The sequence below is a fragment of the Rhodamnia argentea genome, chromosome 8, assembly GCF_020921035.1.
Source record: "Rhodamnia argentea isolate NSW1041297 chromosome 8, ASM2092103v1, whole genome shotgun sequence".
In the NCBI taxonomy this organism is placed as follows: domain Eukaryota; kingdom Viridiplantae; phylum Streptophyta; class Magnoliopsida; order Myrtales; family Myrtaceae; genus Rhodamnia; species Rhodamnia argentea.
In genome coordinates this window covers 22,310,968-22,335,215 of record NC_063157.1, presented here as the reverse complement: position 1 = coordinate 22,335,215, position 24,248 = coordinate 22,310,968, and the positions used below count along the sequence as shown (strand labels likewise).

The following is a 24,248-nucleotide window of genomic DNA, read 5'->3' as shown; positions in this document are numbered from 1 at the left end:
GAAATATTTTTCATTGATTAAGTTATTCTCAACGAATCAAATATGTGAAAGTCCGAAAAATCAATTCTCAGAAAATACTTTCAATGGGATACCAGTAAAGAGTCGAGCTTCAAGTTAAGAATCAAATGTAGTAATACAGGAGTTAGTTAACGGACCCAAAAAACTGCCGTAGAAATCAATGGAATGACAACAGACGAGTATACAGAAAGTGAAGGACATCAATGGAGGAGGGAGTTCGCAGATGGTTGGTGAACATATCGAAGTGGTGCCCATCGCCCCAAGACTTCTCGTCGGCCCTCTCTCTCTTCCCTCCTTCTCAACGCTCCTCGATTCTCAGGTTCTTTCTCCCTCCCTCCTGTTGCTATTCTACATTTTTGGTTGCCGTGATGAATTGGGTCCGAAAGGAGAGAGATGCAGAATCAAAAGACAACATCAAAATGGCGTTTTGATCTTTTTTCTTTATGTGGGTAGATTCATTAAAAGTGAGGATAGGAAGAGGGCATTGGTCAGTCGGTTGCTTCAATATGCTCTGTTGCATCAAGTGCTCGGAATCCCATACGAGCAAATTAGCATCAAACGCACCTTGGAAGGCAAACCATATCTGGTACGATTGCAATTGTTCCTGACTGTACTTCAATTTTCCTTCCTTTGGTATTTTTGTGTGGTTTTGATCTCGTGTTTCCGTAATTTCGGTCATTCGGTTTATGTGTGAGCAAACTTATTTGGGAGGGTGATTTCCACGCAAAACCGACTTTTGTTGAAGGCTGAGGACTTGCTTTATTTTGTCAAATGTCATAAGCGCGGCAAGCTTGTACAATGTTGTCGACAAGTTACACGAAAGAAAACACATACCGGCGTCTAGTGAAATTGTCCCTCAATCGCTATCCTGGAAATAGTTTCTGACAAAGAGAAAAAATTAATTGTGAGTTTCTCTCATGTCTCTCTATGTTGAATCTTGAGTATTGAATTAGTTTAAGTGGTAATGGTTAAGACCTATGAGTTTTTTAAGATCAAAAGGAGAAGATACAGAAAAATTTTGGTTGATATGCTACTTCAACAGGTGAGGATTGAGGATGACTTTTCTTTCTGGGCTTGGTAACAGTCTATGCTTTTCAACCTTTCATATTTATCCATTAGTTGCTTCTGAAAACATGGTCAAATGGAGAGTTTTCCTTTAAAAAATGGATGAAGGGGATATCATTGGATGGTTGGAGTTATATTCTTTCGTTTGGCATAAACTTCAACTATTTGAGATGTGCATTGCATGCTTGTGCAGTTGCATCGCAATTGTTCTACTCTCATCCAGATTATTTGTTTACCTTATGGGATAGATTAACGTGAGTTGACTAGCACACAAGATGTTTCTGATTGGGTGCTTCTAACAACTTAGAGCAAAGGTTGATTAGAGAAACTTGACTATTGCTAAGCAAGTGATGGACATGGATTTTTCCTCCTTTTCATAAGTTAGCAATGTGAGAGTTACATATGTGGAAAACGGAAATGGATTTGGAATCGTTGATGCCTTATTATGTTGAAATTTGTTGTAATGCAGTCATGAGTGTGCTGACAGCCAATGATTATTTGGGAGATGCATTTATCTAGGTAAATGTATTGTGGGTAATCGATTTTCTCTTGTCATGAGCTCCCTTTTGGTTTGATGATTTCTATAACTGCCTATCCTGTGTGAAGTGTTATGGTTTTCCAGTGATCTTTTCAGTTTCCTTCCAAAGTGTTAACATGCGCTGCTGTTTCCTTTTTGCCCTTTTCTTCTCAAGGAATGTGATAAAGACGTCCCGGAGTTTCCCAATTTCAATTTTAATGTCTCCCATCATGGTGATTATGTGGCAATAGCATCAGAACCACTATGCCTTGTGGGGTTGGATATGGTTTCTTGCACTATTCCATGGAAAGAAACAGTTACTGAATTCATTCAAAACTTCTCATCATATTTTTCGAGATTGGAGTGGGATTTTATAATAGGTGCAGGCAATGAAGAACAAATGTTGGTTGAATTTTACAGGTAGTGTTTTCCTCTACCTATAATAATCAGGATAACTCATTCAATCGTCCTCTTTGTCTGTGGTTCAGCGGTGTATACTCGTAGCTTCTTCAAATTTATCGCTTAAAATTGGGCCTTGTGCTGTTCTTGTGCCTCTATTAGACAATTCAGACAATATGAAGTGGGATTTACATGGATAATGGTCTGTGCAACTTCTTATTGGAAAATAAGAACATTAAAACACTACATCTCTCTACGGCCTTGCCTTTGGACCTAGTTCCCCCCTTAGTGAAATTATGTAGTGTTGATCGTATCTCAGAATAATGTCCTTATAGATGCAGTTGATAGCACGCGCATAGGACATAATGTGACGACTAGTTTTTTGATAGGGAGATTGAATAGTTTGTGCCCTATCAGAGATCCAGGATTTGCTGCTAATATGTTTACAGCGAGTAGGAAATGTCAACTGGTTGTCTGATTATTATCAGTTTGCGTGCAAATTTGGCGTGGAACAACTGATTGAAAAGTGAGTAGCCATTTGCTCTGCTCTTCCTTTAACGTCAAATTATGGACCATGAAGGTTGCTATCTGTTCTCGTAGCCAATACCAGGTTAGCTTTGTATGGACAAATAATCCAGTTATTTTTTCATAGTAACACTTCAAGGAGGATTAGCTGTAAATGGATTGTGTGCGGTGACAATGGAGATTGGAAGAATTTGTAGGACACCCTTTCTTCTGCTCTTGGCTTCTTTAATTTCTGCGTCTGTTGCTGTGCGTGTATCCTTCACATACTCTATTCCATAGCACTGCTTGCAGTGGTTTTTGTCATGGTCTAGGGAACCCTTATGTCTCCCTATGTAGTTAAGGCCTATCAAGTTGGCCCATCACCCTTAGAAGAAACCTTTTCCTTTCATCGTTGAGTTAGTGAAGCTTTGGGATTGCATAATCAGAATTTTTCTTTTAGGTTCATGTTTTTCGTAAGTGTCAGATCAGACTATTTATATGACCTCAGTATTTGGGCTTCAATTTTTTGAAGTTGTCAGCCTTTGTTATGATTGATAAATTGCATGACGGCACAAGTACTTTTTTTCTTAAGACTGAAGTTATTGCTGAACATTGCGAAACTCATTTATCTGTTGGCCCTTCATGCTCCGGGCGGTTCACCGAAGAAAGCTTGAAACATGTGAACCTATAAGATATGTGCAGTTCAAACCCCTACTCAGAAAGAGGGGGATGCGTGGAATGGAACGGGGAGCCTCTCACTCCCATAACACGAGAAGTTGGGTGGGAGTTTAGCTATTAGAGAACTTTTGTGTTCATTGCTACCAACTTAAGTCAACCTATATGGATAACAAACTTCAAGAAGGAATTTGTCAGATATGACTCGAGGAAAGACCCAGGAGACAGAACTAATCAAATATATACGGTGACCTCTAGGCTAGTAGCAGTTTCCCCGTGGATTGAGTGATTTTCATGTGCATTGCATTTGGCATAGCATCAGGATTTTTGAACAGCTTCCTTACCGCTAATATTCGGCTCGTGACTTCTACAGATATTGGTGCTTGAAGGAAGCATATGTCAAAGCCATTGGCAGTGGATTGGCATCTGGCTTGGATAGAGTCGAGTTTCACCACACTGGTTGGACCAACATAAATGTCAAAATTGATGGAACCTTTTCGCCGCTCTGGAAGTTTTGGCTCCTTGATTTGGGAGAAAAGCATTATGTAAGTCTTCTCTCTCTCTCTCTCTCTCTCTCTCTCACAAACACAAAATTTTCTGCGGTTAGCTTATTTTTGATTCAGTCCTACAGTTTGATAGGAACTAAGAATATTACCTCTGCATGTTCCAACATCCAAGATTTACTGTAAGCCTTCTGAGTTGTGAGTGTTGTCTTGAAATATCGAATATGACATTACTTCTTGCTGTGTAGATTAATAGAAAGTTGTCTCAATGCTCTTTAAGCCCTGCTTTATGACATTTGAATTACTCTTATCCCTGTGTGCTACTTCTGCTGAATGTTCTGGTTAGAATTTTGCGGACCCCTCTTGTATTTTAGTGAATTCCAATAAAAACCCCTTTTACTTCAAATGTGGTTCTCTAGCCACATAGCATTTTTTAAAAGGTCATATTAATCAACTTTCATTGTAGCAAGAGAGGGTCAATCAGATTTCCCGTAGATTTTTGGTAAAGTACGAGCTCGTACTTTGTGGCTCGTCACTGAGAAAAATTCCATCTTCTGCCATTGCAGATATCCATTGCGAGGGGTCACCCGAGATCGGCAACCGAAAGCTACAAGAACACAATGAAAAGAGTGGAATTTTCCAAGGACGAATATTTTGCTGGTTTGCATCTTCCAGATGTTAGTTTCGTCTTGCAAACAGCGGAACAGCTCATCTCGATTCTACAGGATGCCAAGAGAGCCTGAATCACGAAAGGGGAGCGCAATGCAGCGTTAAGCCGGAGACAGCGGAAACCAAAATAGCAGGGCAGCAAACCATTTCAGGACTCTTCTTTGCATCTGTAATGCACGTAAATTGCTACTGTGTTGAGGTTGAAATTCACAAGTTCAAGTTCAAGCAATAGTGTCAAGGAAAAGGCCCGATCATCTATATATTGTCAACACCATAACAAGGAATCTCTTCTACGTACAAAGGTTTATCTGAGCCAACATTTTATAGGACGCAAGTGTCGGAAAGTATCTATAGCTAGAGTGAATTTTAAGAAACAAACGAAATGGGATAAAAATCGTGGCATACTACACCATTTCATCACTTTTAACTCGGGAATTTGTGGATCTATATAACTCGGCTCTGCGCGCAAGCTGACGCGCGGCAATCTGTCAGTATATTTACAAAAAGATGTCGGAGGATCGAATGAGGTTCAGTCTACGGCTCTTCATCTCTTTCTGGATCGCACGAGTCGTCGATGTCGACGTCCAAAGCAACGACTTTCGAAGCGCTCATCTTCGTGGAGCTCGACCGAACGCTGAATGGGACTCGCGCATGGCTCGGCACAACCCCGCATGTGTCCTCCTCCTTCTTCAGATCAGCCGGTGGCAAGAAACAGTCCATCGACAACCCCTTGATGTTGAAGTCCACCTCCTCGATGGCCCAAACCTCTTCCATCCGCGTCCTGGAATGGCTCTCTGAGTTCTCACCGAACCTAAACAAGGACACCGACGTCCTACCGGAGTGAGCGATGTTTATACCATCGATGGTCCGGTAGTCCTGGATCAGGGACTCCATGGTCGTCTCCCAGTAGATGCTCTCGGAGCTCAACGACTTGATTCTTAGGAGGTGAGTGTCTTCCAATTGGACCAAGAGGCCGGTCCTCTGGCTGAAGTAGCCCCACAGCGTGTGCCGGATTATCTCGACATTGCTGCTGCTTCTGGCCCGTAGCGTGGAAGGCTCAGCTTCGAGCTTGAGGACGAAGCAGTCTTCATCGTTGATCGCCTTTTCGCCGATGCAGACCGAGTTGGAGAACAAGTCCGACGTGGACCTCGGATCGAGACCCTGCTCATGATTTAAGTGTCCTCTGAGTAAACTTGTTCAAATTCAATGTAGTTTTACTAGGAAGACGTTAGCAAAACGCGCTTGTTAGGTAGGGAATTGGGTCCAACATTGGGCTCAATTGGACCCACTTTAGGATTTCAAACGTGTAATTTTCAAAGCCCGGTAAGAACCCAAGAAGGTGGTGGTTGCTCGGAAATTTCCCACTTCGTGGCTTTCACGCTAGACTTACTAGAAGACTTGACCCCTAGATCCTTGACTTCTTAATTTCGCCCTTAAGTTATTGTCCAAAAAAATAAATAAAAAATTCGCCCTGGAATTATGATAATTTCTTTCTACTCTTTCCTTTTTCATGAGATATTTGTGCGATTATTTCATTGGTACCTTGAACAACATTGACTTTTATTTTGGATAGAAAGAATCAAAGTCAAAAGAAAGATAAGGTTTGATCCATCCCGTACGAGTTCAACATGAAAGCACCTTAGGAAACTAAATCTGTGCAAATATCTTAATCGATCCAAAAGTATTATTTGAATCATGGATCAGATTTTCGAATTGATTTGCCCCCATCACTTTAACTTTTTTAGCTAAATCTTAAAGATATCATCGTCCTATCTTTAGACGTGTCCAATTCAACCGCAAGAAATTATATACTTTTTTTAAATATATTTGACGCGAAATAAAGCCGACCAAAGGGGGGAAAAACATTATATTATCGCTTATAACCAGTAATTGGATCTCCCAAAGCGGATTTGATTTCTTTTTCAATGCATTAGAGTAACATTAGTTAATTTCATTTTCTTTTAAAGTGCCATGTGAAAAGTCGTTTAGGGGGAAAAAAAGAAAAAGTAACGGAAATTGAGGAGCAGGTGGTGATACCTGCAAGAACCGGCGGAGAGGCCGGGGCGGCCCGCGGGAGGCGTGGGAGTGGTGCCACGGCGTCTGCCGCCACGCCACCTTGCCGTCGCTGCCGGCGCTGATCTTGCAGCCGGGGACCACCAGCTCGAGGCACCACAGCTCAGGCCTCTTCTGCCACAGCACGAACCCGCCCACCTCCCCGACCCCGTGCCTCATGCTCTTCACGGTCGCCGCTGCCGCCGCCGCCTTCGCCTTGCCCTCTTCGCCGGAGCACATCTCCGACGCGGCCATCCTCACTTTCCCCATGGCGTACATGCTCTCCACCGCGCTCAGCGCCTGCTCGCCTCCCGACGCCGCCACGTACTGTTGCATTATGTACTTGGCCATCGATGCTTCCTGATTAATTTGGACATGGAGAAACTTGGGAGTTAAAAACATATTGCTCGCCTGGTATAACAATGAACCACACTAACGTTGGTTTTATAAAATCATATAAAATTTCTCGTCGAGTTTCCGTTCTTCTATTGTAAATTAAGGTTTCGAAAAGCCTTTTATCTCAAAAATCGACACATTCCTTTTCTTCGCTTGAACACTGACACGAAGTGCTAAGCCTCTGAATAAAAACTCGATCTTTAATGGGGAAATTGGTTCCACTCACGATGGGGTGATTTTTCATGCTCGCGGCGATGTGGGTGTTGTGGAGGTGGCGGTGACTTATGGGGAGAGGGACCAGCGGAGCTCCGACGACGCCGAGGAGGAGCTGGAGCTCGGCGCTCCGCCCTCCGCCGAGGAGGACGGTCACCGCCGGGGAGGACTTCTCGTGGCTCGACGGTCGCATCCAGGACTTCATGTGCGCCCACGACCTGTTCGAGGATTTGCTCGCGGGAGCGAACATCTCCTCCGGGATGGGGACCTCAAGCACGGTCTCGAGCTTGTCTTCCCCATCGTAGTTCGGACACAGCTTCCTCATCAACGCAGTCAAGCTGAGAGAGAGAGAGAGAGAGAGAGAGAGAGAGAGAGATTGGCTTCGTAGGTAGTGAGAGGAATTGCCGAGTGAAAGAAGAGAAAAAGTTTTGGGGGTTAGAGGGAGAAGATGGTGAGGCGGAGAGAGAGAGAGAGGGAGGGAGAGGGACCTGCACCAACCGACCATGGCCCTCTCCGAACGTGCTGAGCTTTCGTTTATGTCGTGTTGGCGACGCAACTCACTTCTCTCTCTCTCCCTCTCTCTCTCATTAATTAATTAATTAATTAACGAATGGATTATTGAATGATATATTATCTTAATTAAATTCAAAATTCAGATAAATCCTGCGAAACTGAAACTCTTCAAAGATTTAGTTCCGGTCATGTCCTTGGTCGGTTCACGATTAGTCATCAAGTTCTATCAATCTATCTATCCTGCTTGTTTCAAAGTTCTTTCGATCCTCTCTGGCTTTGGTTCCATTGAGTAATTCGTGAGGCATGAAATCTTGCATTCGATCTTGTGTAGATGGGAATTTACGAAAGAAAATCGATCGCGAGTCCATGCGCGTGCATACCAATCAATTGATTCCTAATGTTAGATTAGACTAAATGGGAAGGTGTCCTTCCTTAGTTTGAAGTCAACAATTTATCCCTCAATTTCTAAAATCGAAATTACTTATTTTCGTTTTGGTGGGTAAGTCAAGTAAGGGTAATTCACATTGATGGGGATTCTAAAGTGGCGATGGTAGAAAACTCCAAAATTCGGATTGAACAAAGACCTTCTAGATGAGAGAGGTTTGAGGCTTGAGAGATGTCTAGTCTATAAACGTGCAAAGGGAACTCCCAAAGAGTCTTAAGTCAAAAAGGGTTGGAAATAGTTAGCATTTTCACACTCTAATTAGCTTTTTCGCCGTATCGTTTTAAGTAAGATGACTAATGCGGTAAACATTTATATAAAGCCAAACATAAGTTTTAATAAACACAGAGATCTAGCAAATTTTTTTTTATTGAAGATGCCTTTCTAAGTTTAGAAACGGCCTAACTCCCTGAAAAATCCCAAAGAATAAATGCATTTTCTTTTTTTGGTTGAAAAGAATAAATGCGTTAAAAGTCTTAAAACTTGCAAAAGATGCAATCAAATCCTAAAACTTGTTATAAATGTGCAACCAATGGAAAGAGTTGATTTTGCCAATTTGACAAATTCTAATACTTGAATTCACCTATTGAAAGTTTTAATACTTGAGTGCACTTTTGTGACAATTTTTAAGATTTAATTGTATTTTTTGAAATTTTTAGGATTTTCAATGCCCTTATCCAAAATCCCAACTTTAGATTTAGTCTCAAATCTATCCCGAACTTTTTTTTTGTCTCGAGAAAAAGTGTCAAACTTTAGGTCTAGTTCCAAATCTACTCGAACTTAAATTTTAAACTTTAGGTCCAATTCCAAATCTGCCACAATAATTTTTGTATCAGAAAAAACCCCAAACTTTAGACCCAGTCCTAAATATACCTCACACATTTTTTTTGTCTAATAAAAAAATCATCAATTTTTACTCTAATATCAATTTTGTACCCAGTAGTTATCCCTCCAAAAATCGCAGTTGTTTCTTCCAAATTTCATATTATGTAATGGTTTCATTTTGGAAAATTTCCACAATTTTTATTGGTATTTATTATCCAAGTAGAAATTCCACGCCGATCCATACTTATTGCCTCATTACTCTGATTATGTTAATTTTTTATTGGCTTAAAAATGTCACGTCAAGTTGGGACTAGGCCAATGGTTAGGTTTGATAATAGATTGAAAGTTTGTTATTTTTTTAGACAAAATAAAAATCGAGGCAGATTTGTGATTGGACCTAAAGTTAAGGATTTTTTCTAAGACAAAAAAAAAAGTTTTGGGCACATTTTGGGACTGGACCTAAAGTTAGGGGTTTTTCACGAGACAAAAAAAAAGTTTGGGGTAGATTTGAAACTTGACTTAAAGTTGGATGTTTTTTCTAAGACAAAAAAAAAAATTCATGGTAGATTTTGGACTGGACCTAGAGTCAAGGGTTTTTTAGGGAATTAGGTGGTTTAAAAACAATTATTTTTTGTGTGTGTGTGATTCTCTCGTGCTAAATGTTACTTCTATTTACTTTTGTGTTTTTTTATTGTTTATTTAGGCCAACAGTCTTTTATTGTGTGTTCAATAAACGGCAGGTATCTTATGTTTCGATGAATACTTGTGCGGTGGAGGACATGCTCAAGCTTACTTCAACAGATGTGTCTTAAGCACAAAAATATGAAATTTCGGAGAATTACATCTTCGTCTGCAGGTGATCTTTTTGGACACCATATTGCCTAATTCGCGAATCCAATCGCATTTTTTTAGCGAAGATATGTTCCTCAAAACGGAGGGTCATGACGGTGCGAAATGTTATTTTTTTTTTCAATAGTAATTATCTATGTGAAATGCGTAATCGATTCATTAAGATCGAATATTTTTTTTCACGAGATGTACTTAATTAATATGTTAAAGCTCTCATCAACACAGCTCTAATTGGAAAATAAATAAATAAATAGAAGATGATAATTCAACAACTCTAGTCGCAACCTTCAATCTCAAATGAGCATAATCTCATAGGAAAAAGTCAGGGCGTCATGTCGGGTCTTAAATAGTCAAATCCAAAGCAACTCGCATGACCCATTTTTGGCTCATTTGTATGCGGTACAAATTTAGCGATCCATTCCCGATTCATATATAGGCAACAAAAGGGTCGTTTTTTTCCTTTTCCTTTTAAGGGAAAAGATTAGCATTTTGCCTGTGTGAGGTTAGAGGAGAAGCAAACCAAGCGGCCAATTTAGGATGGTGACTTGAAACGCTTATCTTAGGCTCAACCACCCTTATTGATTTTGGTCGAAAGTGTTTAATCGTTCCCATTATTACACTAGAATTTATTTCTTACAACAAATCGACTTTTCCTATAATCAGGAGAGCGCATTAAACACAATTAAATTCATAATTAACCAAAAGTCTCCCGCTCCCGTTCTAGAGAGTGTGTCAATGTGGACTTTAACCTTAATTGGCCGTGGTGGACTCACTAGGCATTACGTAATTGAAGGGGTTTTTTGTCTCCGTTGTTTAGTTGGATCTTGCACACGACTACGCGCCTACAAAGTTTGATTTTCTTTACCTATTTGGCAAACATAACATTAGATGCTTGCTTCTTCGTTGACTTAATGCTTGGGACATTTAGGGTTCATATACGGAAGGATGGGATCATATTTACCTGTCGCCGCTAGTTTCCTTGAAACTATCGAAATTAGGGCCAATTAAGAGGTTCATTATCATTACCCGCGTCTTGCATCTTCTCCGATACCCTCTCACCTTCGTATGAAGCAACAACAGCCTCTTGATGTTGATAATTCCGAAGAAACTAACGGCGATTTATGAACGCAGGGCAGATTCGGGAATAGAATCACAATTGGTGATTTTCTGCTAGATAAAAAAAAAAAAAAAGTTCTCTAGCAGAATTGAGATTGAACTTAAAATTGATGATTTTTTTTTTCTTTTAGAGAATTAGGCATAAATATAAATCGCTCAAAACTTGAAAAAAGAGCATATATTGCTTTCGTTCCAATGAACAAATGCATAGAAATGCTCTATTTACCTCCTTGAAAATGTTGAAAATCACCCATAGAAAATGGACAATTTTTTTTTTTAAAATTTCTAATTCCAAACATAAAGTAATGATTAAAGATTAGAGAGTCCAGTTCATAATTCATATTGGATATTGAATGAATGCTAGGAAGCACAAAGTCTGGGGTGGGAGACGGTGGTGCTGGGGGGAATGTCCCACTGATTGTTGGTGCATGTTACCTTGGACAGTTGCATATCTTTATCCAAACCCCACCAAAATTACTTTGTCAAAAAATTTTAAAAAAAAAAACTTTGAACAAAATACAAAATAACAACTAGAAACAAACAATTAAATAAAGGGTGGCGCTATTTCCACTCCCACTATAGCTATGACGCTCGTTTTTGCTAGTTAACTTACTAAAATAACCTTCTCTTTTTTCAATTAAATGTTTCTTTTTGTATCGAGTTAATTTGCAAATCTACCTTTATTTTTAGTCGATCTTGATAAAAATGAAAAAGTAAAATTAATCACAAAATGGAAAAGATTAATTTGTTAAAAGCATAATAAAATGTTGAAAATATTTGTAAACACATAAAGGAAAAATGTGAAATTTCGTGCTGTTCAACTCTTGAAATATTAAAAAAAAAAAAACTCTTGATATAAAGAAAGGAATTAATATCGATTATAAATTTAATCTCACAGCAAGTGGATCAACTTACGCGAGTTTGAAAGTGCAGAATGTGTAAACAAATTTTCAACCCCATCTTGCAATTTATATTAAAATGTGAAAAGAGATAAAAAAAAAAAAAGCGCAAATAGGAGATTTGTAACTTTAGAAACCTACAAGTCTATTTGAAAATTATATACAAGGTCAAAATTTGCTTGATAATTATATTGGATTTTAAATTTCAACTTTATAATAAAATTTTCCTCAAACTATTTCATAAAAAATATACAGTAAATTGTGTGTTCATAAGCCGTTAAAATTAGAAATTTCTAAATTTTTTTATAAATTTTCTAATTAAAAGCATGAGATCATAAATTAAGAATAGTGAACTTCTATAGGAAAAGTGATAACATGATGCATTATAGAATGATATTTTATTAGGTGTAATTTGACACTTATATTGTGAATTTGATATTTAAAAGGAAAAATAGAAACAAAAGCAGTTATGTTGGTTAGTTTGATAAAAAAATGAAACAATAACTTAAAGAGGGAGAATGGTATTTCGGTCTATTAATTAAAAAGAGGAGTGCATTAGTCAAAATGAAAGTGGAAATAGCGCCGCCCTTAAATAAAATATCAGTTGCCTTTTTGCCCTTTTTCCATAATAACCAATTCGATGACAGATCAAAATGTCAACGACGCCATCCACAGCCGTCGCCGGAGCATGCGACCGGCCCCCCGATGATTGCCAGCGAGGGTCCAGCGGTTGTGCCTCATTTGTTGGCTGATCAACAAATTAATTGTTAGTTTGACATTTACCGAAAAAAGAAAGAAAAGAAAAATAGAATAATTTTTTTGCTAAAGTTTTCAAAGGAGCTTGATTAAAGTGCAGAATGAGGACAAAGGAGAGCTTCAGTGATTGATGTCGCCAATCATGCCATGCACGTCGGGAGTTATTCAATTCCTGCCCCCTTTTTTTTTCCTTTGGGGTTAGCTTTAGTTTACACGTTTTATCTGTTATATTTTTCAATATCATTCAACTTTTATGGCAAGCATAAACACTTCTACTCTGGTATTTATTAGTATAGTCATCAATAATAAAGCCCACCAACTTCAGATTTCTCTAAAAGTTTAATCTTGTGCTAACAAAGCCTTCAATTTTGCGACCCATATGCACAGAGCAAGGTTAAGGTGTATCTATTGGCGTGCTTCGTCACCGATCGGGAAAACGACCCAAGAATCCAATTTACATGCAGGGTACATCTTTGCATAGGTTTCGTCGTCCTTTCTTATATTATCATAATGTAATTTCCCACTGTAATTGCAACGAATTAAACTAATCTATTCCTACGTGTCAAGCACATACGTGCATCAGTCGCGTCTGATCGGATGGAATTATATAGAAGTTGAAGATGAATGTTCTCCTAGCAAGTTGGGAACATTAGGAAAAAGAAGAAGAGAAGAAACGAGAAAAATGTTTGTTCTAAGTCATGATCTTCAAAGGAACAAGTACATGATACCTACACAACTCAACCCAATCACATACCACTTGATGTGAAACAATTACCCAAAAACAAATTATGATAACACTCAAATGTTCTCCGGCTAGAAGTTTTGGATTGGACATTCGTTCTGATTTTTGGCTGATTAGGGTATGAGACCATTCCATACTTCGATTTGATAGAAAGATTAAACAAAACTTATCAAGGTAAACCCTTCATTTATGTGAAGGAGCTGATGTCAAATGCCCTTGATTTTCGTTCAATCAACAGATTACTTCGATGGATGTTGTTGCTGACCATTCGAAGCAACACTTGTAGACGCGCGAGATTGAGTAAGGTTATATCCATTCACCATTAATTAGTACAATCTTCAAACGGCACTTGAGTCTTAAGATAAATCTGTTTTGTAGAACATAAGGCTGATCAACTTGGAAGGGTGGTTGACTTGGGGTCGTGGAAAAGCAACAATAGGGGAAATTTGTACAAGAATTCATAAATATTATTGTGCGGCGACCAATTTAGTCATAAAATTTTTAATTTTTCAATTTAGTCCTAAACAGTTTAACAATTTCCCAATGTAGTCATTTCGATCCATTTTGATTGGAAATTGCTCATGTGAGTATCCTACGTGGCACAAATGATGGCAATTGAAGGCCGAGGCCCTAGACTAGTAGAGGGAAATATAAAAAAAATAAAAAAGAGGAAAAAAAGAAAATTTTAATAAAATTGCAAAAATAATCAACGTCAACGCCGATCGTGCCACGTACGACTGCCGACGACCACGTCACATACTTCCCATCAAAATTAGCTGCAATGACTACATTAGTAATTCGTTAAAAGGTTTATGAATAAATCAGTCAAATTGAAAAGTTTAGAACTGAATTGGCCAAAACGACTATATTTGTAAATCGTTAAAATGTTAATGACTAAATTGGCCAAATTAAAAGGTCAATTAGGTTTAAGACTTTTTGAACAATTAGCCCCAACAATGGAGGGACATAACATGAATAGAGAAATTACCAAAAAATCTTAAAGCAATTGTACTTGTGTCAATTTAATCTTAAACCTTTGAATTATACTAATTTAGCCATAAACCCTTTCATGTTTATCAATATAGTTCATCTTGCCAATTTGGCCAAAAATTGCTGACGTGGATAACTCTCGACCGTCCTACATGAACAAAATTTATTAATTATATTGATTGTTTTATGTTATTAAATTTCTATATTTATTTTTTAATTTTTTTTTCTTTTTCTTTCTTCCTTCGTTTGTCGTTAGGCCTTAGCGATGGCCGGGGACAGGCCACATACTATAATTGGTGAGGGTCGCTCCCGCCGGCTGCAAGCGAAGTCATTCTCATCAGGATCTAGCAAGAGAAGACCTTGTCGGCTTCAAACGAGGCTTGCCAAAGCCCGTTGAGGATCGACTTCGCCATCTTTGGGCAAGGCTCAACCTCGTTGGGTCTTGCGAGGGCGAGCCTCGCTCGAGGCCGGCCCTTGTCGGTAGTTGCCTTTGGTTGGTTGCCGGCCATCGTCTAGGCCCAATGATCAGCAAAGAAAGAAGGAAAGAAAGAAAGAAAGAATAAATGAATAATGAAATCACCAAAATTTTCAAAAGAAATATTATAAATTTAATAAATTTTGTCCACATCGGTGCTTGTTGTGTCACGTAGGCAGCCCAACATTCATGTTAGTGATTTTTAGCTAAAATTGGCCCAATGAACAACACTTCCAAAACGCGAAAAAATTTAAAATTCAATTGACAAATCGAAAAATTTAAGACTAAATTAACACAAATATAAAAAAATATAAAAAATTTGTTGGTAATTTTCCCCGTCGTGAATTCCCAACTTAAATTCAATGTCCAATTCCATGTCCTTGAGTTGCAGTTGCAGAGAGATACCTGTGACATGTATCTAAAGGTACTTACAATTGCAGAACTAGACCAAAGTTATAGTATTATTAATAAAATCAATTTTATTTTTTGGCCAAATAAGAAAAATAGGAACTATACTTTAAGTCTTTGTCTGAGTTTTTTTTCCCCCGCCCAAGAAATTAAATGGGAAAATAGCTTGGAAATTGGCTTTTATTACATATCTAAACATTTTTCACGGGCATGGTTCGAAATTTAACTCGTAGGATTTAAAACCGTTAAATGCATTCTTGAAAAATTAAAAATAAGAATAAAACCAAGATCTTCGAATTTCCCATTTAAATTGCGCTTTACATCTCCTAATTCTAAAACCTGTCTTTTGTATCGCCTATATTTAAACCTAACATTTTGAACAGACATAGAAGAAGAACACATACATTTTGCATCATCGAGGAACTAAATGATACAGATATGATAGTGCAAAAGACAAAAAAAAAAAAAAAAGGTTTAGTAATCGATATATGTAACATTTCAAATGTATAATAATTTAGTCCGAATTTCCCATAATGTTGCACTTAGCATTATTTAGCGTATTAATGGCCACTAATTTAAAAAAATTATTTCCTTCTCACCAAATAAATGAAAAAAGAAATTGATATTTCTACTTCATCTGAATAGTTCAGACAAGAACACGTGGATAGGCATATATGGAAAAAAAAAGGTTAATTTAATGAACCAATCATTCGTTCATCCCGAATAAATGTTATCACATAAAGTAAATTATCGGATGCCATGTGACGTGACATGGTTTATATGCCCCACGAGCTTATGCACGTACGTGCATCCCCGAAAGATATTAATAAAGCGAGTATTGCCAAAACAACAGCTTTTTCTTGTGACGGAGTGATGTCAATGGTGCGGCACGAACCCCGGAAACCCACGATTTACCGGCACGTTTAGAAAGTTACTCGTGAAAAAGCAAAACCGACCCGACAAATCTCGAAAAAGTTACCGTCAGCCTGTGTTTATAACATCTCGAGGATTTGCAGGACGTTCGACCAAGCGTTCTCCGAGGGAAGAAAGAAAAGACTCAATCACGTACCGCTAATACAGTTGCAGAGCATCAAGGCTCGATGCTTTGACATAACTCAGGCCACACCACAGGAATGCCAGGATGACAAGCAGGCCTTGATGTAGCAAATGCATTCACAATAACAGGAGATAACAGAAGGAACAACATGGTCCCAACTCTAGGACGGTTGGCGGGACTGCAATCAAATGTACTCTCGAGCAGCAGCGGCCCGAATGCACAATGAGATATCATGGCGTCTTTTCTGTGGAACTTATAGAATGACTCGGGATGGTATTGCCACCGGCGCTGTGATGAGGAAGAGAATTCGATCGAACAGAATCCGAATGCTACTTAAAAAAGCGGTGACAAATAAGCAAACATCGTTGACCGAAGGAAGAAAGATGTTTTAACAATGTATGGATGGACCTGCTCTTGCATTCATTTACAAGTACCCATCAAATATTAACTCCAAACATCTAGGGATTCTACCACGACAGTAACTGTCCTCATGTAGGATACGGAGCAGAAGACCAACATCATTCTGAATCAGGGCCACCTATGGCACTTGCTGCAGTCTCAATTCACTGAATCTATAGCTCAAGGGCCTTGCTCTCAAGCAATAAGCATGGGAAACAATAGACTGAATCTTCGAAATTGTCAATCAGACACAGACAAGAGGGAGAGAAAATTCTCTCTTCAGGCCACACACCTTTCCATTTCATTTTAAGTAATGATGATATACTATTTTTCTTTTTTTGTCATGGAGTTACTAGATGAGCAGAGTTTCTGCGAGCGGAGAGAGAGCACAAAAACCAGAGAAACATCAAGATATATGACGGCCGTGACTCCCACAAAACTTCAAAAACTATACCACGTTTCATTCACATAAATCAAAGCATCAATAATCAGAACTTGCTTTAAATGGCAGTCGGTTGAACATGATACATAAGTGCGTACATATATTATCACGGCAACCGAAGATATCACTAGCTCGCTCCAGATGTAGTACATACTAAGAGTGTAACTGAATGAATGCTGCCAGAGGTGGAGTGCGTACCTTCTTCGCCGTCACACCAGAATCGTGTCATATTCCCCAATTAGGAGGGTATGTTGAAGTGGAATAGCCAAGAGATAACAAAAGCAAAAACCATACAAGCAAGGAGAAAGTTCAGAAAGCGGTGGCCCTGCCAGAAGTTCCTTGTCTCTGTTGGTTGCACGGGCAGTGGAGCAGTCACTGCCGTGGTGGTGGCAGCGTCACTTGCCTCGTTCCACTGCTCCATCAACTCAGCCTCATTAGCGCCAGTCACATTCCGTGCAGTCGATCCACAGATCTCACAAACTCTGAGATTTGAACAGTTATCAGTCAAACCAGGAGAAAAATAGCTGGAATAATTCTGAAGGAACTATAACAACCAGTTCTTATAGCACAATAACGGCATTGATGCAAAAGAGTGAGAAAGCTGAGACTCAAAGTAGTGATGTAGGGACTCAAGGGATTCTTCCAGTAGGAGCAATGCCCTTCTCTAGATGATGAATGTTGTACTTGAATGCCGGTCAAAGACCTTTTTCTCAACCTACAACAGTTTGCAGAGCCCACCTTGCTATAAATTGTTTAGATGGGAATGTTAATGTTGGACTAGTTTAGTATATCCCTTCCTCGTTAACTCACCGGCAAAATACCTATCGAAAAGGTATTTTAGACAAACCTGCCACCTTCGTGGGAATATATGAACATGTGGCTGGCCATATATCTTGAGGTTGGAGTGAAGAACCTGCTTTACTTGAGTCAACAGTCACACACGTCAAGTGGAGAGCTTTGCACTTTTAGTGCCAGATGATTGATAAAATTTTTGCTCTTATAGTTCTCCAATTTCAGCATAGCAAACAAAATGATGCAGATGCATTTGTTGATGCCTAGACTTTCTCCTAGCTAGGTCTTTGATATTTTTTTTCTCGGGCAGAAACGTCCATTGAACAGAACTTTTCCGTCATAAAGCACATTCTTTGTTCTTTGGTTTTACCAGGGAAAAGGTTAAAGTGTGACTCCCGACCCCTTCAATTATCTTCTTCCACACACATCAATCTTCCAAGAAAAGTCCAAGAATAGCAATTGTTGTGAGTTCTGACTAAAGAAGACTGCAAAAACAAAAGTTTTGAGATTCAGCATTCATGTGAATTAATTCTCTTAAAAGAGTTCCTCAAGTCACAAGATGTAACCCTCTGGTTAAAAACGAGAAATAATTAGAGTTATTTGCAACTTGAAATTGGATGACACAACAAAAAGTTTTGGGAGAAATTGAAAGACTTTTCAGCTAGACAGCTATCATTCTAGCTTAATGATGATATGTTGTTGACAGTAAGTCAGCATAGATAAATGTATAATAGCTAGTGTAGGTACAGATATTACTGCATTAGTTCAATAAACTGAGTTTGATAGAGTTAACGAGTGAGAACTCAACATGCCTGAGTTGATTGAAACAAACTAAACGTAGAACTAAGCTCTACATTGGATCTCACTAAAACGAGGTCTTATAAAAGTCTGGTTCAAAGAGGAAGAGAAAGAAGTTGGCCTCTATAGTGGTAACGGAATGAAATACATTAGTGCAGGCATCATTAATTCAAACAATTGAGCCCAGGTTCTCCCATCGATACCTACCTGCAATAGCCTCGACTTTTGTAGAACAGGTCTGAGTCAAATAGCAATGAAAATGACAAAAACTTAATTGTTAATATCTGACTGAGCACGACCCAAGGTCTGAGACCCAGTTCCTTCTAAGTCAATTCGATAATAATTTGCATATGGTCACAAGATATACACTTCCGGCGCTTCCAGTTCCAACTTACTTGAGACTTGAGAACAAAGACTTGCTCTTTAGTATAGACTCTTTTGAATCAGTTATCCTACCTTGGAAGGTTCCTTTAGATCTTATTTATGCAGAGTTTCAACACCACATCACTGTTTTTATCTGAACTTAGGTGGTGATCTAGGTGAAACCATGCCCTAAGGGAAGAATAATGTTTCTCTTCCACCATTCAAGGATTATAAGATGATCCTCCACTGTAATTTGCCAGGGAACTGCCATAAGATCTTGGGAGCCGTTCGAAGTTACATCAGTTAACAAGGACGTATTAACGAAAAAAACTTCATAAGAAGCTTGAAAACTGCACCAAATGCAGTAATTAAGAAATCCATCAAATTGGGGTGGGCCAGGTGGCAAAGCAAAGAACATACTCTTATATGACCTTGTAAGTCGCAGAGAATGCTCAAAACATGCTTTCATTTTGTCCTAACATTAGGTCGGTCAGTCGCCAGCGTGATACCAAGAATTACCGGGCTTTTGCAGTGACCGGAAGCCCAAATATATGATGTCGTATACCATAATAACCAGAAAGAGAACCTCCTTTATAACACAGAAATCCATTATCCAGAATCAAAAAATGGCATAAATCTTTTCCTGTATTACCAGCAACCAACACATGACTCAGACTCAACCACATTGAAGATTCTAGGACAGGCCTAATGAATCATAATTCAGAAATAAAAGGTTTCCAATTTAAGAACATAAACAGGTGAAACTACCCGAAAAAAGAGGGAAAAAATCAACTAAGCACTTACTTGTTGCCCTTTATCTGGAACCAAGCCTCAGCACAGAGTATATGAGCAGCAGCCAAGTCATCCTTGCAAGAACAGCCCAACTCAATGGCCACCCCAGATTCTTGATTTGCTGCATCCAAGCTCAGATGGCAAATCCTGCAATCTCTCTCCACGTTTGCCAAATCCGCCTTGATCTCAGGAGCCCCCCCACCTTCAAGATCCACCCCTGCAGAGCACTCCGACGCAGAGGACGACCTGCCTTTCTCAGATGCAACGCCGACACCTTCAATCTCAGAGCCAGACTCATTGGAGCAGCAAGCTCTCTGCTCCTCATCTGGAATGCGAAACTTTCGGACTTCAACAACATGGCATTTCGGCAAATTTGACATTGTCAAGGGCCAGATAGAGATTCTTCATGTATATAGGTAGGCGAGGCAGAGATCATCAATGACAACGCACGCAGGTCGAAGAGGAAGAAGAAGAACAAAAAAATCTGTCCTTTTCAAGATTTGAGCAACTGGGTTCTGTAGCTGAGTAGCTGGTAGGTGAAGCCCCCCCTCTCTCTACATGGGGAAGAGAGAGCAAGACGAGGACTGATTATGACGGGAAACAATACAGCAACCAAAGGAAGACAAAGCATCCAAAAAAAGGATAAGTTTCAGTTTTAATGCACACTTTTTCTCTCTCTCCCTCTTCAGATTTTTACTGCGAGAGGGGAAACATGGCGGAGCTCAATCGTTTCGAGGAGGAGGAGGAGAAAGAAACAGTATAAAGCAGGTGAAGATTTGATTGAGATGACCTCGAAAGAACTGTCCTTTTGGCTGAATTCTGCTAGAATAAATTCAGTCCAAAGCAGATTTTTGTCTGTCCCCTTCACCGCTTTAAGGTTTGGTATCACAGTACTTTGTCGAATCACTGATTCGACACTAGGAGGGTCTTTGCTTTTCTTTTTCTTCCCACTTTTTTTTCCATTTTTTCTTATAGAACCGGCTCAAGATTTCAACTCAAATTCAAGATCAAGTCTTGAAGACGAGAGTTTGCCTTGCCTTTAGGAAAAGGCAAAGTATTATTGCACATACTGTACACACCCGGCAGCATCACCTTATCATAACCATTGCGAATGATCTGTCCTTTAAATGATTTTTTTTTTTTTTTTGGTACAAAGCTAAACAAGAGAGAGGAATTGATCTGTGTCTATGAGAATTTAATTTGGCTTTGGACTTTTACCTTTTACCTTTTCCTTTTTTTTTTATTTGTAAAGATAAAGAAGTGATATTATTTACACATCATGTTTGACATATACTAAAATAAATAAATTAATTAATTACATAACAGTCTTCCAATAATTATAAGATTAACGTCTATTTTGAGCTGTAAAAATATATAATAATTAATTAAAATTACTGTATACCCTGTCAAGAATTTGTGATCCATAATTCGCTCTTATTCTCAAGAAATAAATATCAGCATTAAATGTCAACTTAATTTTCTCATAGATTTTCTAATCAAGATTTTATGTTTATTTTGTTGGGAAATTTAGGTATGGCTATTTAAGAGAACTCCATCCCAACACAAGAGGCCTGCTAGGGAACACAATAAAGCTGGCCGACAGAGCAGCACCAACTTATGATGTTGTTCTGCAAAAGCTACAAAAGAGGATTGAGGATCAACAGATTAGATGATCGAGCTCTATTAAACTTTATTAAATAAACAGCTCATTTTCGTTTGTCCTCTTCACTGCAAGGTTTGGTAAGACAGTCTTTTTGTTGCATCACTGGCTCCACAAGCTTAGGGGTCTTAAAAAGTAGAATCTGTCATCGAGTTTTGACTGGTGTGGAAATTACAGGAAGGGTGATTTTTGGGTTCTTGAAACATGACCATTTCAATCCAATTCAAAGCTGAGTTTTGGCTTGCCTTTAGGAAAAATCAATGATATATTAAACAGTATCCGGCAGCTTTAGCATCGACTTATCAGATTGTCCATGATGTTTTTCTTTAAAGATATATGTTGTATGAAGAGATATCCAATATATTAAGACTGATTTATGAAATTAATCTAGAAAATTATTGAGTAGGTTAGTTTGTTTACAAAACTGATGTGACAAATGACATGATTGATATAATTAGATGTTGGAAAAATAATGTCAATGATATAATCAGCGGACTTGATTTTCTTTTGCAATTTCTCTTTGTGTCCCAAAGTAAAATCACACAAGAACTAAATCAATGAATAGTAAAGGAAGAGTGTTACCGAAGAAGCAAAAGAATAGTGTCAGGCTTGTTGAAACTTTCGGTGAAGGGGAACAGCTACAGGAAGCATAATGCTTGTGTGATGCTGCAAAAGCAACGAATAGAGGATGAAGGATCAATAAATTTGATGGGTATGTGCAGTAGAAGTCTTAAAATTAGTCATAAAAGTTCAATTGAGTTTTAAAACTTGCAAAAAGTATAATGAAGTTCTAAAAATTATCAAATTAGTACAATCAAGTCCTTTCGTTAACTCTATCTAATTTAGCGTGGCTTTTTATAATATTTCCTCTCTCCTACATGTACATGGGAATGATGTGACTAAAATAGGAAACATAAGACTCGTTTTGGTCCAAATTTCTTTTGTTATACAAATTTTATTTAAATTTTAAAAAAATAGGCTAAATCTTAAAAAAAAATGCGCGAGTTGGAATCCAGGGCTGTTGCCCTCCCCCATTGCCGGGAAAGGTTGGCGAAGGTGGGAGAATGATCGGCGGAGGTTGCTAGGCCTCGATGAGGGGCCAACGACCCTCGTTGATTGCAAGCAAGGGTCGCCGACCTCGCCCAATTATGGCTGAGGGCCACCATTGGTAGCCAACAACCGTTAATGGCTCCCCTCGCCCAATTCTAAGCGAGGGCCAACGATCTTGGCCCAATTTAGGAGAGGGTCATGACCCTTGCCAACCATCACCCCCACCATCGCCAACCATTCTTAGTGATTGTGGGGCGGCTGAAACGACGAACTTGCAACCTGGTTTCCAACTTCTCTTTTTAAAAAAAAAAAAAATCTTATTTTTTGGTTTAAATGATATTTCATTTAAATTAAATAAAATTTGTACAAAAATTTGATTTGGACCAAAACGACGTCGTTTTGGATATGTCATTGTCATGTAGGAAAGAGAAAATATTAAAAAAAATCACATCAGTATTTTTCGTTGGCCAAGTTGGATAGAGTTAATAGAAAGACTTGATTGCATCAAATTTGATAAGTTTTAGGATTTGATTGCACTTTTTACAAGTTTTATGACTTCCAGTTCACATATGCCAAATTTGCTCAGCGACTCTATTAACTTTGGAATATGGTTCTCCACAAAACTATAAAGATCCAGTTTTACGTGAGTTATCATGATGACTAAAGCTTAAAAGGTATCCTTTTAAGACATCTAGGATTGCTCTAAATGAAACATAAAGAACAGTGTGATGCCGCAGAACGTCGACATGCGTCTTTTCCGGTTATTACTCACTAACCATTATGAGCATGTAGAAGCACATTAAAGCATTCACAAAATTCCATACAGTACGATCACATGAGAATAAAATACATATGCATCTTCTTTATCTTAACATCAATATAACAAGGGATAATACCACAAAAAATCACAAATCGATACACTTATGACAGATTCATCACAAATTAATTTTTTACTATTGAAAATCCTAAATTGGTACACGTGAAAATTTTTATCCCAAACTAATTTTTTTACCATTAAAAACTCCAAACTAGTACACTTGTGACGAATTTACCCTTAGTTCATTTCTGTTAAATTAGGTTGATACCACGAAAAACTCCAAAATGGTACATCCGTAACAATTAGAGGGGGCCATTTGGGCCCGTGGGCTCGGAACCGGCCCGTTGACCGGCCCGGAACCGGCGGTTCCGGGCCGGTTCGGAACCGTCCACAAAAAAAAAAAAAAAAAAAGTGGGCCCGGGGCGAGAGAGCCGTTGGGCTTAGAGGGGGCCATTTGGGCCTGTGGGCCCGGAAACGGTCCGTTGACCGGGCCCACTGTTCCGGAAACGTGGGAACCGGCCCGGAACCGGCCACAAAAAAAAAAAGTGGGCCCGGGGCAGAGAGCCGTTGGGCTCTCGCCCTCGGGCCCCCCCCCCCCCTCTTCTCCTTTGGGCCATTGCCAACGTGCAACGGCTCTTTGGCCGTTGGTTTAGATAAAAAAAAAAAATTAAAAATGATTCTTGCCTATAAAAACATATGCTTCCCCTTTCATTTTTGTCACAAATTCTCCGAACAATCTCTCGAATTCTCTCTGAAATCCTCTCAAATCGCTCAAATTCTCCCAATTCTCTCAATCCCGATTCAATTCTCTCAATCGGATTTCCGATCAATTCTCTCAAAAATGGCAAGTGGAAGCAGAAATGCTGACAAGGGCAAGATGGCTATGGGAGATTTCGAGTATCCCATTCCCGAATATAATCCTCGTGAGTATGCAAGTTGGGAAGACGACGACGATAATATCAACTATGTTCCGATTCCGAACGTCGAGCACATCCCAACACAAGAAAGTCTTCATCCTCCCACCGGTGTCGAAAAAACGTCAACGGCAAAAG

General features: G+C 38.9%; 3 protein-coding genes across 4 annotated transcripts; 1 reads left to right on the top strand and 2 right to left on the bottom strand.

Moving 5' to 3' along the window:
- The first annotated feature begins 152 nt into the window (after positions 1-152).
- Positions 153-4,473, top strand: LOC115755734 (L-aminoadipate-semialdehyde dehydrogenase-phosphopantetheinyl transferase-like). 2 transcript variants are annotated; one of them, XM_030695249.2, is made up of 5 exons: positions 153-337; positions 472-604; positions 1,776-2,020; positions 3,552-3,723; positions 4,248-4,473. In XM_030695249.2, the coding sequence occupies exons 1-5, from the start codon at positions 222-224 to the stop codon at positions 4,422-4,424; spliced, it is 843 nt and encodes a 280-aa protein (XP_030551109.1). In that variant the 5' UTR covers positions 153-221; the 3' UTR covers positions 4,425-4,473. The 2 variants fall into 2 exon arrangements, with proteins under 2 accessions (XP_030551109.1, XP_048139966.1); XM_048284009.1 differs by having other exon boundaries at positions 3,552-3,863.
- A 173-nt stretch (positions 4,474-4,646) lies between these two features.
- LOC115755733 lies at positions 4,647-7,439 on the bottom strand. The gene is made up of 3 exons (XM_030695247.2): positions 7,025-7,439; positions 6,388-6,762; positions 4,647-5,511 (listed from the first exon to the last, which is right to left on the bottom strand). Exons 1-3 carry the CDS (start codon positions 7,334-7,336, stop codon positions 4,885-4,887), a joined length of 1,314 nt encoding a protein of 437 aa, XP_030551107.2. The 5' UTR covers positions 7,337-7,439; the 3' UTR covers positions 4,647-4,884.
- Positions 7,440-16,914: 9,475 nt separating this feature from the next.
- On the bottom strand, positions 16,915-20,476 carry LOC115755737. The gene is made up of 2 exons (XM_030695252.2): positions 19,682-20,476; positions 16,915-17,406 (listed from the first exon to the last, which is right to left on the bottom strand). Exons 1-2 carry the CDS (start codon positions 20,047-20,049, stop codon positions 17,163-17,165), a joined length of 612 nt encoding a protein of 203 aa, XP_030551112.1. The 5' UTR covers positions 20,050-20,476; the 3' UTR covers positions 16,915-17,162.
- Positions 20,477-24,248: the final 3,772 nt, after the last annotated feature.

Bases quoted from the DNA above. Each gene is read 5' to 3' on its own strand.
- LOC115755734 (XM_048284009.1), top strand. From the start codon at position 222: ATGGAGGAGGGAGTTCGCAGATGGTTGGTGAACATATCGAAGTGGTGC. The intron at 605-1,775 runs GTACGATTGCAA...TTTCTTCTCAAG, and splicing joins TGGAAGGCAAACCATATCTG to GAATGTGATAAAGACGTCCC. The intron at 2,021-3,551 runs GTAGTGTTTTCC...TGACTTCTACAG, and splicing joins ATGTTGGTTGAATTTTACAG to ATATTGGTGCTTGAAGGAAG.
- LOC115755733 (XM_030695247.2), bottom strand. From the start codon at position 7,336: ATGAGGAAGCTGTGTCCGAACTACGATGGGGAAGACAAGCTCGAGACC. The intron at 6,763-7,024 runs GTGAGTGGAACC...CAAATTAATCAG, and splicing joins GCATGAAAAATCACCCCATC to GAAGCATCGATGGCCAAGTA. The intron at 5,512-6,387 runs GTATCACCACCT...AATCATGAGCAG, and splicing joins CTCTCCGCCGGTTCTTGCAG to GGTCTCGATCCGAGGTCCAC.
- LOC115755737 (XM_030695252.2), bottom strand. From the start codon at position 20,049: ATGTCAAATTTGCCGAAATGCCATGTTGTTGAAGTCCGAAAGTTTCGC. The intron at 17,407-19,681 runs GTAAGTGCTTAG...TTCAAATCTCAG, and splicing joins TTCCAGATAAAGGGCAACAA to AGTTTGTGAGATCTGTGGAT.